At 43.8% G+C, this 14,142-nt stretch overlaps 1 protein-coding gene across 1 annotated transcript in view; it reads right to left on the bottom strand.

The window, feature by feature from the left end:
* The window catches only part of EDEM3 (ER degradation enhancing alpha-mannosidase like protein 3), a 151,789-nt gene that overhangs the window by 69,676 nt on the left and 67,971 nt on the right, over positions 1 to 14,142 (bottom strand). Inside the window, exons 6-9 of the mRNA XM_040408660.1 lie at positions 10,958 to 11,111; positions 8,962 to 9,096; positions 2,907 to 3,012; positions 1,489 to 1,586 (exon numbers count right to left, since the gene is read on the bottom strand). Coding sequence (XP_040264594.1) covers positions 1,489 to 1,586; positions 2,907 to 3,012; positions 8,962 to 9,096; positions 10,958 to 11,111 — 493 coding nt within the window. The remainder of the gene's footprint in view (positions 1 to 1,488; positions 1,587 to 2,906; positions 3,013 to 8,961; positions 9,097 to 10,957; positions 11,112 to 14,142) is intronic.

The following is a 14,142-nucleotide window of genomic DNA, read 5'->3' as shown; positions in this document are numbered from 1 at the left end:
AGGGGTATAGCTGATGGAGGAGGGGCTTACAGCTTTCACTTAGTGTCACGCCTCCTAGGGAGCAGAGCTATACCCATGGTTTCCTGTGTCCCCCAAGGAATATGGGCGAGAAATCACATTTTCTGTCCTATGTTTAACATGTAATGACCTCTCTACAGCTGATGTCTTCTGCAGTGTCATTACTTTGGTTCAAAGTAATAATTTACACACCAAAAAACTGATATCTGTTTTTCCTCATTTTCTGTTCTCTATACTTATAGTCTGCAATATATAGCACTCAAAGCCTTCACTTGGATGTCTGTAGCTGCCGGTCGGCCTTAAAGGGAATCTGTCACTAGCATATTAGCATTATTTTTTTTTTTTATCCATGTGTAATAAAGTACCTTATTGCCATATGTCTTGTTCTTTTTATTGTAAGTCTTGTCATTTCTTCAAAAAAACACTTCTTATGATATGCAAATGAAGCTGTAAGGAGCCCAGAGGGGCGTTATTCTTTCTCCACGGTGCCCAGGAACGCCCCTCTGAAGTGCCGTGCCAGCCGAAATTTGAAAACTAAGAACTCCTCTAAGTTCAGCTAAATCGCCTCCCAGAGGCGCGGCTAAGTACTCACCTACCTCCCGCCCAGCGCCGCGCTCTGCGGCAAACACCCCGATACTCCTCTCGCCCGCATCCGAAATCCCGCGCAGGCGCAGTGCCGGCGATTGCCTGCGCGATGATAAGACGACTGAGGGCAACAGCGTCACTGGGCATGCGCCGATCCCAGTGACGTGTTCACTGTTTCCTCAGCCAGCTAAATTGCCGGCACTGCGCTTGCGCGGGATTTTGGATGCAGGCGAGAGGAGGATCGGGGGTGTTTGCCGCAGAGCGCGGCGCTGGGGGGGGGGGGAGCACTTAGCCGCACCTCTGGGAGGCGATTTAGCTGAACTTGGAGGAGTTCTTAGTTTTCAAATTTCGGCGGGCACGGCACTTCAGAGGGGCGTTCCTGGGCACCGTGGAGAAAGAATAACACCCCTCTGGGCTCCTTACAGCTTCATTTGCATATCATAAGAAGCGTTTTTTTGAAGAAATGACAAGACTCACAATAAAAAGAACAAAACATATGGAAATAAGGTACTTTATTACACATGGATTCATCAAAAAAATTTTTGCTAATATGCTAGTGACAGATTCCCTTTAATTGTACTTCAGCATTTAGTAATCTCTTTGTAAAACTGTTGCCAAATTTACAGACTCAGATTCAACTGCTCACCCTCCAACAAGACATTTTTAAGACAAATCTTTTCCTGTGTGGAAAGCTTCAGTTGGTTTGTGAAGACATTTATAGGAACAGAGGGCATAGACTGTATTTCTAGTGTCATAAAGAAGCATGGGATGATGGTGTGAACTTTCCTAGGTGCACAAAGATCATACGTATAGATCTCATACATTTCTACTTTTGAGTACACTTGATAAACCATTATAAACAGTCCGTATCTTTATTCCACCTACTGTATTAAATCTTTCCAAATAACTGTCATCACCAAGTAGCACGTAGGCCTTCAGCAAATATTCGTAGTAAGAATCTATTCCTGCACCAACACCACTGTCTAAAAGGAGAAAAGACATTAAAAGAAACATACAGGAAGCTGGCTTATGGCTACAAAGTAAGGGGCTGTTCATACCCAAAAACATGTTTAAAAAATATAAGGTTTGAAACAAGCCAGTTCGATTAGGCAAATTGAAGCAATTCAGAATGACCCCCTAAAAAAATAATAAATACAACTATATTCTATGGTATACTTCTGATAGTCACGGGTTGTAACAGTGTATTAGTTAATCAGCTATTAATAGATTTAAGTTAGTATTAGTGTAGTATATACCCTACGTTCAATAAACAGTGAATAACGGACTGATATAGCCTCTAAGAATAAAAAAATGAAAAGAAAAGAATAGTAAATGAATAGTAATAACACTTCATAGGTAATAAGAATGAATTTTACAGGTGTTCAGCAGGTATTCAAAGTCTTGCTAAAAACATAAGTGATCTTCAATATTCAAAGTTTCAAAAAGGTGGTTAACAGTTTTTTTTTATACTTGAACCCTATGATGACAGATGCCACTGTATGGCAAAAAAATTTAACATATACGTTATGTGTGTACTTTAAATACGGGACAAAATTGTCATGTGGACAGTCTTAGGGCTCACGCACATGAAAGTGTGCTGGCTGTGCCTGTACTCCAGCCCGCAAAGAGCAGGTCTGCAATACATGGACACCGGCCATTTGCATGCCGTATTACAGATGTGGAACTAGTCATTTCAATGGGACTGCAAACCGGAATATACGGAGTGGAGGCACGAAACATGTTCTATTTCTTTGCGGCACGGACGGATTGTAAGCACATTCAAGTTCAATTAGTCTGCACCTTTCAGTGCCGGCCACACGGAGGCAATTTGCGTGGCACACGTTTATGTGCATGAGCCCGGAACAAAATAAACTATACGACCAAAATAATTATTACTATGTTCCCCCATATAAATAAAACATAAACATAAAACATAAAAGGAAAAAAGTCCTTACCTAGCCTCACATCCTCAGGACAGTCACTAAGCATACAAAACTAATAATCATCATAGTGCCCTATGTGGACTTTTTCTACTAATTCATTTTTCATACACCAATTTGTTCAACCACCAAAAGAAGAAAAGCAGAGATAGACGCAAAAAAATAAAAAACATCAAAAAAAGAGAAACATTCACTGGAATTCAAATGCACTGTAATAATAACACTCATTTTCTTCTTGTTATTTTAGGCTATCCTCATATATTGAACTTATTAGGATTGTCTTTACTAATACAGGGTAAAGAAGAAAATTCACTTGACCTTTAGATGGTGTTTTATCTGGAGAATAGTGTATTTCATATTTACCTTTCCGCACCCAGTCTCCTGTGTGAATATTGATTGTTACACCCACCAAGTTACTACTGCGCTGCCTCTTCTCCCAGATAAAATCTAGGGCCTTTCGTGCATGTTCCTGGTGTAAAATAAAGAAAGTCACATGCCATTTCGTGCTGTAAAACTCCTAATATGTGAAGAAGAAATAATCCATACAGCAGTGCATAAATCTTATACTGTAAAGGAGTTATCTGTGGCCAGACTTATGACTTATGATGATGATGTATACTGGGTGCGCTCCCCGGTCTAATCCCGTTGCGGGCACTTCCAGGTTCATGGGCTGTATGTATTGGGTACGTGACCCCAGCCTAGCTTCAACCCATAATTTTCACAGGTTTTCACAGGTTACGTTTGCGCAGTCAGGCAGCCTTGTGTGCAGGTGCAACCCCTGTAGACGGTGATTGAAACCGGACTAAGATCACGCCGACAACTAAATTAGACTGGGGAGCGCAGCACTCATCCAGTAAGGGAATCATCATAATTCACTTCTTCTAAGTTTCGGCACTCTGGGCGTGTTTATATAAAAAATAACTAAGGCTGAGTTCACACTTCAGTTATTTGGTCAGTTATTTCCATCAGTTATTGTGAGCCAAAACTAGGTGCGGGTCAAAAACACAGAACAGGTGCAGATCTTTCCATTATACCTTATCTCTGTGTAGTCTTCACTACTGGTTTTGGCTCACAATAACTGATGGAAATAACTGATCAAATAACTGAATTGTGAACTCTTAATGCCTAAATAAGTTAATAATAAAAAAATATTAACTTATATATTAGGGATCGACCGATTATCGGCCGATATTCAGGATTTTGACAGTTATCGGTATTGACATCTATTTTGCCGATATTCCGATAATGTATGGTCTCTGTGTTCCCTCAGCAGCACAGGGGAGAAGGAAGCAGTGTCTCCCTCCCCCTGTGATGCTGATGCCGCTGCCGCCAATGAGAGGAGAGAAAACAAGAGGAGGGGAGGGGCTGTGGCCACTGCTCCACCAATGATGTTGACTTACTCATTCATTCAAATTGAACAGGAAGCGGGAGCTGGCTGCAGAATCACATAGCCGGCTCCCGACCTCTATGAGCAGTAGCTGCGATCTGCGGTAGTTAACCCCTTAGGTGCCGCGGATCGCAGCTACCGCACAAAGAGGTCGGGAGCCGGCTATGTGATTCTGCAGCCAGCTCCAGCCTCCTGTATATGAATAAATGAGAGATTTATGTTCATTGGTGGCGCAGTGTGGCCCCCCCTCAAGCCACCCCCGTATTAAAAACATTGGTGGCGCAGTGCGCCCCCCACCCAAGCACCACAGTTTAAATCATTGGTGGCAGTGGCCACAGGGTCCCCTCCTCCTCCGATCGGAGCCCCAGCAGTGTAAGCCTGGGGCTCCGATCAGTTACCATGGCAGCCAGGACGCTATTGAAGCCCTGGCTGCCATGGTAAGCTCCATGCTGCTGTGTGCACAAAGCACAGAGCGGCAGGGACAGTGTGAGATCCTATTCACCCTGATAGAGCTCTATCAGGGTGAATAGGACAAGGGTTCTAGTCCCTAAGGGGGTTAAAAGTTAGTAAAAAATAAACACCAAAATATTAAGTATAAATAAAAAATAAAGATTTACAAAAAAAAACTACACATTAACAATAAAAATATTCATTTTCAGCAGATGTGTGTAGGAATTTATTTTTTTTTAAAAATGAAATTTCACAGAATATGCTGTTGTGCAAATGGGATAAACAACAGGTGGAAATTATAGGCAATTAGCAAGACACCCCCAATAAAGGAGTGGTTCTGCAAGTGGTGATCACAGACCACTTCTCAGTTCCTATGCTTCCTGGCTGATGTTTTGGTCACTTTTGAATGCTGGCGGTGCTCTAGTGGTAGCATGAGACGGAGTCTACAACCCACACAAGTGGCTCAGGTAGTGCAGCTTATCCAGGATGGCACATCAATGCGAGCTGCGGCAAGAAGGTTTGCTATGTCTGTCAGCGTAGTGTCCAGAGCATGGAGGTGCTACCAGGAGACAAGCCAGTACATCAGGAGACGTGGAGGAGGCCGTAGGAGGGCAACAACCCAGCAGCAGGACCGCTACCTCCGCCTTTGTACAAAGAGGAACAGGAGGAGCACTGCCAGAGCCCTGCAAAATGACCTCCAGCAGGCCACAAATGTGCATGTGTCTGCTCAAACGGTCAGAAACAGACTCCATGAGGGTGATATGAGGGCCCGACGTCCACAGGTGGGGGTGTGTGCTTACAGCCCAACACCGTGCAGGACGTTTGGCATTTGCCAGAGAACACCAAGATTGGCAAATTCGCCACTGGCGCCCTGTGCTCTTCACAGATGAAAGCAGGTTCCCACTGAGCACATGTGACAGACGTGACAGAGTCTTGAGACGCCGTGGAGAACGTTCTGCTGCCTGCAACATCCTCCAGCATGACCAGTTTGGCATTGGGTCAGTAATGGTGTGGGGTGGCATTTTTTTGGAGGGCCGCACAGCCCTCCATGTGCTCACCAGCACGTTGCACCACAGACTGTCCAGGAGTTGGCAAATGCTTTAGCCCAGGTCTGGGAGGAGATCCCTCAGGAGACCGTCCGCCACCTCATCAGGAGCATGCACAGGCGTTGTAGGGAGGTCATACAGGCACGTGGAGGCCACACACACACTACTGACCCTCATTTTGACTTGTATTAAGGACATTACATCAAAGTTGGATCAGCCTGTAGTGTGTTTTTCCACTTTAATTTTGAGTGTGACTCCAAATCCAGACCTCCATGGGTTGAAAAATTTGATTTCCATTTTTTTATTTTTGTGTGATTTTGTTGTCAGCACATTCAACTATGTAAAGAACAAAGTATTTCAGAAGAATATTTAATTAATTCAGATCTAGGATGTGTTATTTTTGTGTTCCCTTTATTTTTTTGAGCAGTGTGTATATAATTCTATATATATATATATATATATATATATATATATATATATATATTATATATATATATATATATATATATATATATATATATATATATATATAGAGAGAGAGAGAATTATATACACACACTGCTCAAAAAAATAAAGGGAACACAAAAATAACACATCCTAGATCTGAATTAATTAAATATTCTTCTGAAATACTTTGTTCTTTACATAGTTGAATGTGCTGACAACAAAATCACACAATATATATATATATATATATATATATATATATATACACACACACACACACACACACACACATATATATACATATATACACACACACACACACACACACACACACAACATGGTATTCAGGAGGCCAGATATCACACTTCTGTCCTGACATCTCAGGCAAACACCTCTGAAATGACTCCTCACGGTCATTTACAAATCTGTTGACTGTAATGTGCATATGGTCATAACTAACAAAAGGATTGTTCTTATTATTTCTGACTGACTTTTGGCACATTTTTTGGTGCAGGTAGGCACAATGAATTATGCCCCATTTCCAAAAAGCTATATCATACGTTTATAGTTGGTGTCTAAGTTCAGTAGACCCACTATTAAATACTCTCAGTAGTCTCAAAATGGTGTATATTCTGTACAGAGTGTGCCTTATTATATTTAGGTTAAGAATTAACTTTTATTTCTACAATTTAAAATAAAATGAGACAATGGAGTAAAGTGAACTCCTGCGCTATTTTAGGGATGGAGGATAGGGTCCAAGTGGATAGAACTGGGCCTGGTGGCGTTCCTGTGTAGGGGGCGTATTAAATGTAAAGGGGAGGAGCCTACTCAGGCTGCTAACTCTCCCTACGTGCTTGCCCTACTTGACCTAGACTAGTCAGTGTGAATGCCTCAAAGGCTGTAGTCGGGGCACTCGTCTTTAAAAGGACGACCCCCAGCCTCAGGAACCTCGGGCCTGTACTGTAGATCCCTATGCTCTTACCTCCCTATTATAGATTGTCCTGTGTCATCCTCAGACGCCTTTCGCCAGGTAGGAACTTGGCTCTTCAGGGAGAAAGGATGTCCAGTCGCTGGAAGCAGTGGCTATGCACCTGATTTGATCATGCGGCAGTGGCGATTTGATAGTGCTGTTGCCTCTGTTTTAAGTGCGTCCCGCTCCACCCATTGTCTGGTTGACCAATCAGTCACTGTGGGCGCTGCGCACTGGTAACTCCCCCCCGCATGGTTACCTGTCAGCTTCTAGGCGGAGACGTACACAGCGAGGTGCCGCCTCTAGGATAGGGCGGCCTCACTGTGCTCCGCTGTTAGGCGGAAGTGACGTGGTACTGGGGCGTGATTAGTTGTCATGGGGATCTCACACCGCATCCCCGGCCGGCTCTCTGTACAGCAAGGTTAATGATCACTAGGTGTCACTATGGGCTCAGATAGATTCAAATAGAAAATGTCTATAATAACACTCACAGGAAAAAAAGCCATGCCACTTGTCAGGTGAGGCATAAATCGGTTAGAACAGCGTCTAAGACACTTGATAAACGTAGTGCAAAGCATATACGACAGTTCTTCACACACTGTCAATAGTAATTCAGCCCCAGCAGGTTTCAGGTAATGCTCAGTTGCTTCAGAAAGTGTACCGCCTAGTGTGCAGCTGTGTCTATACAAGAGCAATGTCAGACTGGGCAGGAGGGTATCCCTGGACGTACAAGTAAAGGGAACCTGTCCTGTGGAACATGGTGTCTAAGCTGAAGGTAACCTGTAATAGAGCAGAACGATATATAGTTTTATGGGTAAAGATTCAGTAAAACGTATATTTTATATAGTTAAATTCCTGCTCTTTCTGGGCTTTGGTCAAGGAGGTGGTCCTATCGGTGACTGACAGCCACTGTGTATACAGAGATAGCTGTCAATCACTGATCGGACCGCCTCCCTGACTTCAAAGCCCAGAATGAACAGGAATTTAGATGAATGAAATGCGGGTCATACTGAATATTTTCCCATAAAACTATATATCAATCTGTTGAGCTCAAAAAATGTTATCAGCTCACCCAATGCTAGCAAGAGAAGTGCACAGAGCTCCCGGACCAGGAAACTTGCAATGAGAAAAAGGAAAATCCTTCAGCACGGCCGTCCGCTGTTAAAGCCAAGTTTTATTCGGTATACATTAAAAGTACAGGAACATGAGCCATAACAGGTTGACGCGTTTTGACATCAAGTCTTAGTCATAACCTAAGACTTGATGTCAAAACGCATCAATCTGTTCAGCTTCTCCTGCTCCACAACATGTCGTCTGTAGCTTACATTGCATTTTTCATGGTGACAGGTCCCCTTTAAAGGGGTTGTCCGGGTTTTTATTTCTTATAAAATAATCATAATAATAAATTATAAAAAAAAATAATTTACACTTACCATCCCAAACCCCTTCAGTTCAGCACCGCCACTCCTCTCCTCATCACTGCTGCAGCTAAAACATTACTTGCACACAGCACGTGACTGCTGCAGCCAATCACTTGCCTCAGCAGTACTAATAGCTGAGGTCAGTGTCTGGCTATAAAGGTCATGTGTGGCATATGGGCATGTCACCTCTCCAGTCAGGACAAAGTCACCTCTGATGTCAGGAGCAGTGATGCTGGAACAGGGGGGGGGGTTCAGGATGGTAGGAAAAAAATGGTTTTATTATAACACCGTCCCTGCAAATAAAAAAAATAAAGCACATATTTTAGACAACCCCCTTCTGCTGCCACACTACTTTGTATATATGACATGAAATTTAGTGTTTGTTTAGAAGTGCTTTTTGGGGTGGCATTTTTAGTAATAGAAAGTTTTTTCCTACAGGAAAATCTATAAGGAAATGTCTTAAAAAAGCCACACTCAAAGCATGTGATGGGGGGAAAAAAACTGTAGGAAACTACTCATACTAAAGGGGTCTCACCTCTATGACAGCATTATCAGACACCGCATTTTATTCTTAGTTTAGCCTGTGTTTCAGCTTAGCTATGAGAGAATCTATTCTAGTAGAAGAGCAGGTAAAACTCCAGGAGTGGCCGTCTGACTAGGTAGGAGGAGCAAGGAAACTAATTCAGCACAAACAAACCTCAAATATGGATATTCCAGTAAAACGGCTGAGTGCAGCAAACTCTAGGATGAGGGTCCCAGCACAGGCTGTACATGTGTCAGTCTCCGTACCTGTACGAGCCTCAGGCCTTCTGACTCCAAACTTCAGATTGACCTTAACAACAAAGAATACATTAGAAAAATATTATCATTTTATTATAGCATTTGACTTTATTTACAGTGTTACTGCCATATAAAAAAAAAAAAAAATGTGAACTCAACCAACAAATATCCCACTTTTGCTCTGCATAAATCACACCCCAACCCATTATAGTCAATGGGGTCCATTGGGCGCACGTGTCAGAGCCGATGTGCCCATTCTTTTTTTTTTTCTATATGGAGCAAAAATGGAAAATACACCTCATGTGAATCGAGCCTTAGGCTACTTTCACACTAGCGTTGTTTGAATCCGGCGTTCAATTCCAACACCAGAACTGCCCGCCGGATCCGGAAAAACGTGTGAAAACGGATTACATTTGAATCCTGATCAGGATTTTGATCACAATGAAAAAATGCATTGGAAAAAACAGATCCGCCATTTATGGACTTTAACTTTTTTTTTTCACATTTTTCGGGTTTAACATGCAAAAGCTGGATCTGGTTTGACGGAACACACGGCGCCGGATCCGGCGTTAATGCAAGTCAATTGGAAAAAGGCCGGATCAGTCAAAGTGTTCCGGATTTTTGGCCGGAGGTAAAAATACAACATGCTACGGTTTTCTGAAAAGCCTGATCAGTCAAAAAGACTGAACTGAAGACATCCTGATGCATCCTGAACAGATTACTCTCCATTCAGAATGCATGGGGATAAAACTGATCAGTTCTTTTCCGGATTTGAGCCCTTAGGACGGAACTCAGCGCCGGAAAAGAAAAACGCTAGTGTGAAAGTAGCCTAAGGGCTCTTTCACACTTGCGTTGTCCGGATCCGGCATGTACTCCACTTGCCGGAATTACACTCCGGATCCGGAAAAACGCAAGTGTACTGAAAGCATTTGAAGACGGAACCGTCTTCAAAATGCGTTCAGTGTTACTATGGCAGCCAGGACGCTATTAAAGTCCTGGTTGCCATAGTAGGAGCGGGGAGCGGTATACTTAGTCTGTGCGGCTGCCGGGGCGCTCCAGAATGACGTCAGAGCGCCCCATGCGCATGGATGACGTGTCCAATGCGATCACACGATCCATGCGCTTGGGGCGCCCTGACATCACTCTGGAGCGCCCCAGGAGCCGCACGGACGGTAAGTATGCTGCTCCCCGCTACACTTTACCATGGCTGCCAGGACTTTAGCGTCCCGGCAGCCATGGTAACCATTCAGAAAAAGCTAAATGTCGGCTCCGGCAATGCGCCAAAACGACGTTTAGCTTAAGGCCGGATCCGGATCAATGCCTTTCAATGGGCATTAATTCCGGATCCGGCATTGCGGCAAGTGTTCTGGATTTTTGGCCGGAGCAAAAAGCGCAGCATGCAGCGGTATTTTCTCCGGCCAAAAAACGTTCCGGTTCTGAACTGAAGACATCCTGATGCATCCTGAACGGATTTCACTCCATTCAGAATGCATGGGGATAATCCTGATCAGGATTCTTCCGGCATAGAGCCCCGACGACGGAACTCTATGCCGGAAGACAAGAACGCAGGTGTGAAAGAGCCCTTACATGTGTCTCCGGTGAAGGAATCTAACTTCTATGTTAACATAAATGTACTTGAAGTTATAGACTCAAGGTCTGAAGAGGGGCTCTTGCCATGGGGTCCTTGTGTTCCTATGATCTGAATAGATGTCACCGGATGAGGCTTACACAGATATATACGTGTTAGATTATTTACAATTTATGTCCAGTCCTGCCATGATGCCCACAGAGAACAGTTACACCTGGCGTGCTACCACTGGTCAGATATTTAAAAAAACAAGACCTACCCATGAGGAATATCAGATTCACACAGTGTCAGATTAACCGGATGGAACAATTATACACTAACTTACTCTGGGATAAGGAAGGCCACTTGTAGTGTTGAAAGCTGGAAGAAGTTTGTAGCCAAGCTCTTTAGCCATATGTAACAGCTCGTCATTGTACCATAACATCCGTTCGCCATTTTCTTTTAGCATGATAGCAACTGAGTGTCCCCCAAGCAGTCCCCTGGGAAAGAGGAAAGGGACGGTAAATACCATCATTCCATACGACTGCATGCCGTTCAGCTCAACGACGCAAACACAAATCCATCATAGCGAAACAGTACTGTCATTTTGTAACTTAAAGGGGTTGTCAGAGTTATGTAAAATTTAAAGCACCATGAATCTGATGGTCAGCAATATATACATACCGTAAGTTAAGCAATATTTAGGTAAAAGAATTCTATTTTCTCATTTACCTAGTTCTGATCTGGCTCTTTGATGACATGCAGTTGCAGAGCTGTGGGGGCATGTAACAACAATCTCCGAGGTTTTTTCTCCCGAATGCCACTTTTCCCCTCCCTCTGCTCTGCCTGCCTTCAGTCTGACTGCTAGGATACTCATGCTGTATGTGTGGCACTACAAGTCCCAGGAGTACAGTACAATGCCATTGACGATACACACAGGAGAGTACAGAGAACACCACCGGTCTTTGTCAGCTCTGTGTTTGCAGGGTGTAGTCTCTTCACTGCCTGGAGAAGAGTACCTAAGGAAAAGCACCCGACCCAGAGTCTGTGCTGCTTATGGCAGAAGGGGTTAGTGCAGGGGACGTGGCTTATCACTCCAACCAGCACAGCCTTCATAGTGAGGTTGTGTGCACAGAGGCAGACCTGCTCCCTCCGGCTTGTGCATAGCACGTCGTCAGAGCAGGTTGAGAAGCTGACATCACAGGTCATGTGACCCTAACTAGGAGAACAGGCCACTGCAGAGGGAGTGAACTGAAACCGCCTTACATTTGCTTAGTTAGAAAAATACAAGGAACAAAAAAGTTACTTGGACAACCCCTTACGGACACATGACGTACTGGTACGGCATGTTTCCCGAGTCCTTAAGGACACATGACGTACCGGTACGTCATGAGTTTAAAACGCGATTGCGGCGCGGGTTAATCGGAACAGGATGCCCGCTGAAATCATTCAGCGGGCATCCTGTCACAACGCCGGGTTCCCCCCTGTATCGGCGATCGCAGAAAACGGCAGGTCAATTCAGACCTGCGGTTTGCTGCGTTTTCAGTCCATTCGGGTCTCTGGTGACCCGATTAACCGGAAAAAGACTGATCGGTGGTGTGATTGCGGCTATCCGGGGTGCTGATTGGTGCGGGGGGAGAGGCGCAAGATTCAAATTTCCAGCGCTCCTCTCTCCCCTCCTATTCCTGTTTCAGCACCTGCACCGTCCAGCACCGTCTTCACCAGGCTCCTGCGATCCCCCCATCGGCACCCATCACCCTCCAGGTAGGTTAGGGTCAGTGAGGGAGAGGCACCGTTAGGCAGGGATAGAAGGGAAAAGTTAGTTAGGGGTCATTTTTGGGCGGTTTCTATTATGTAAGCCTCGCAAAGTGACTTCAGACCTGTAGTGGTCCCTAAAAATTGGGTTTTTGTAAATTTCTGAAAAATTTCAAGATTTGCTTCTAAACTTCTAGGCCTTGTAACATCCCCAAAAAATAAAATATCATTCCCAAAATAATTCAAACATAAAGTAGACATATGGGGAATGTAAAGTCATGACAATTTTTGGGGGTATTACTATGTATTACAGAAGTAGAGAAACTGAAAACTTTGAAATTTGCTTTACACCCACAATTTTCACTTTCACAAGGGGTAACGGGACAAAATGTACCCCACATTTTGTTCCCCATTTCCCCCCAAATACGCCAACACCACATATGTGCTCAAAAAATAATGTATGGGCGCATGGCGGGGCTCTAGAGTCAAACAGTTAAATATGTTTTTTGCAGGCCTGAATAAACAGACATGGATTTTAGCTAAATAAATTCCTGAGGTCCCCAGAAATGAAAAACCCCAACAAGTGACCCCATTTTAAGTGGTGGAAATAGTACTTTTCAGCAAACAGGTGTCTCACAAAAGGCAGAAACACTTGTGAAAGGATTTCAAAGCACACATTTGTAAAAATGAAAAATTATTAGCAGACACCAATTTTTCACTTTCACAAGGGCTTAAAGGCGAAAATGCACCCCAGTATGTGTTCCCCATTTTCTCCCCTTTTTGCAAACACCCCATATGTGCTTTTAGCCTGCTGTATGGGCGCATGGCAGGGCTCTAGAGGCAAACTGCAAAAATATGGATTTTGCAGGCCTGAATAAACAGACATGAATTTTAGGTGCCATGTCGCATTTAAAAAATTCCTGAGGTCCCCAGAAATTAAAAACCCCAATAAGTGACCCCATTTTGGAAAGTGGACCCCCGTACGAGCATTTTAAGGGCTGGAAAGGGCACTTTTGACCTAACAGGTGTTTCACAGAAATGAATATGTAGTGGTTGGTGAAAAGCGGACATTTAAGCTATGCGGACTAAATCAGAGATATAAGGTGGTAAAATTACAGGGTACATCAAGGATGAAATTAATATTCCATGGATGAGTGGTAGATTCTAAAACACTCCTGCATGCACAGGCCAGGTTTTTGAGGGCAGGTTTCTCAGTGGTAAATAGTGTCTTTCCTTATCCCACTTTTGGAACACACCCTGGAAGTCCTCCTGGATATTTACTAAATATAAAACTTTATAATTTGCTCAACTCCTTCTGCCTGCTGATTCCACTGCCTTTTGTGGTGACAGGTTTTCTTTAACCCCAGTGTCAGGAGTTTAAACATGGTATCTGCTCAGGTGTTTGCTCTGGGTTATCGTTGGCGGTTTTCTGCTGTGTTACACAGCTGCCATCTGCAGGCAGTGCTCGTGAGATAACTATGAACATAGACACTTAACCCCTCCAATGCCGCGGATAATGGCATGTGCTGCAGCTGAGCCGTTAGTCAGAGGTTTAAGGCTGTTTTCACACGAGCAAGCCAATTGCGGGAATCGCGCTCCATATGTGACTTTGATCCTCTGTTCTGAACTTGCAGGAGTACAGGGCATTATACTGATTTATAACGCTCTGTGCCTCTGTTTGACGTTGCTGATGAATAATCATAGTGACAGCTTTATGTCAGTATGACCCTGTAGCAGTAAGGTCAAGCAGAGGCACATAGCATTATAAATCAGTAT

This window comes from Bufo bufo, chromosome 9 (genome assembly GCF_905171765.1).
Source record: "Bufo bufo chromosome 9, aBufBuf1.1, whole genome shotgun sequence".
NCBI classification, from domain to species: domain Eukaryota; kingdom Metazoa; phylum Chordata; class Amphibia; order Anura; family Bufonidae; genus Bufo; species Bufo bufo.
This window is presented reverse-complemented; position numbering and strand designations above follow the sequence as displayed.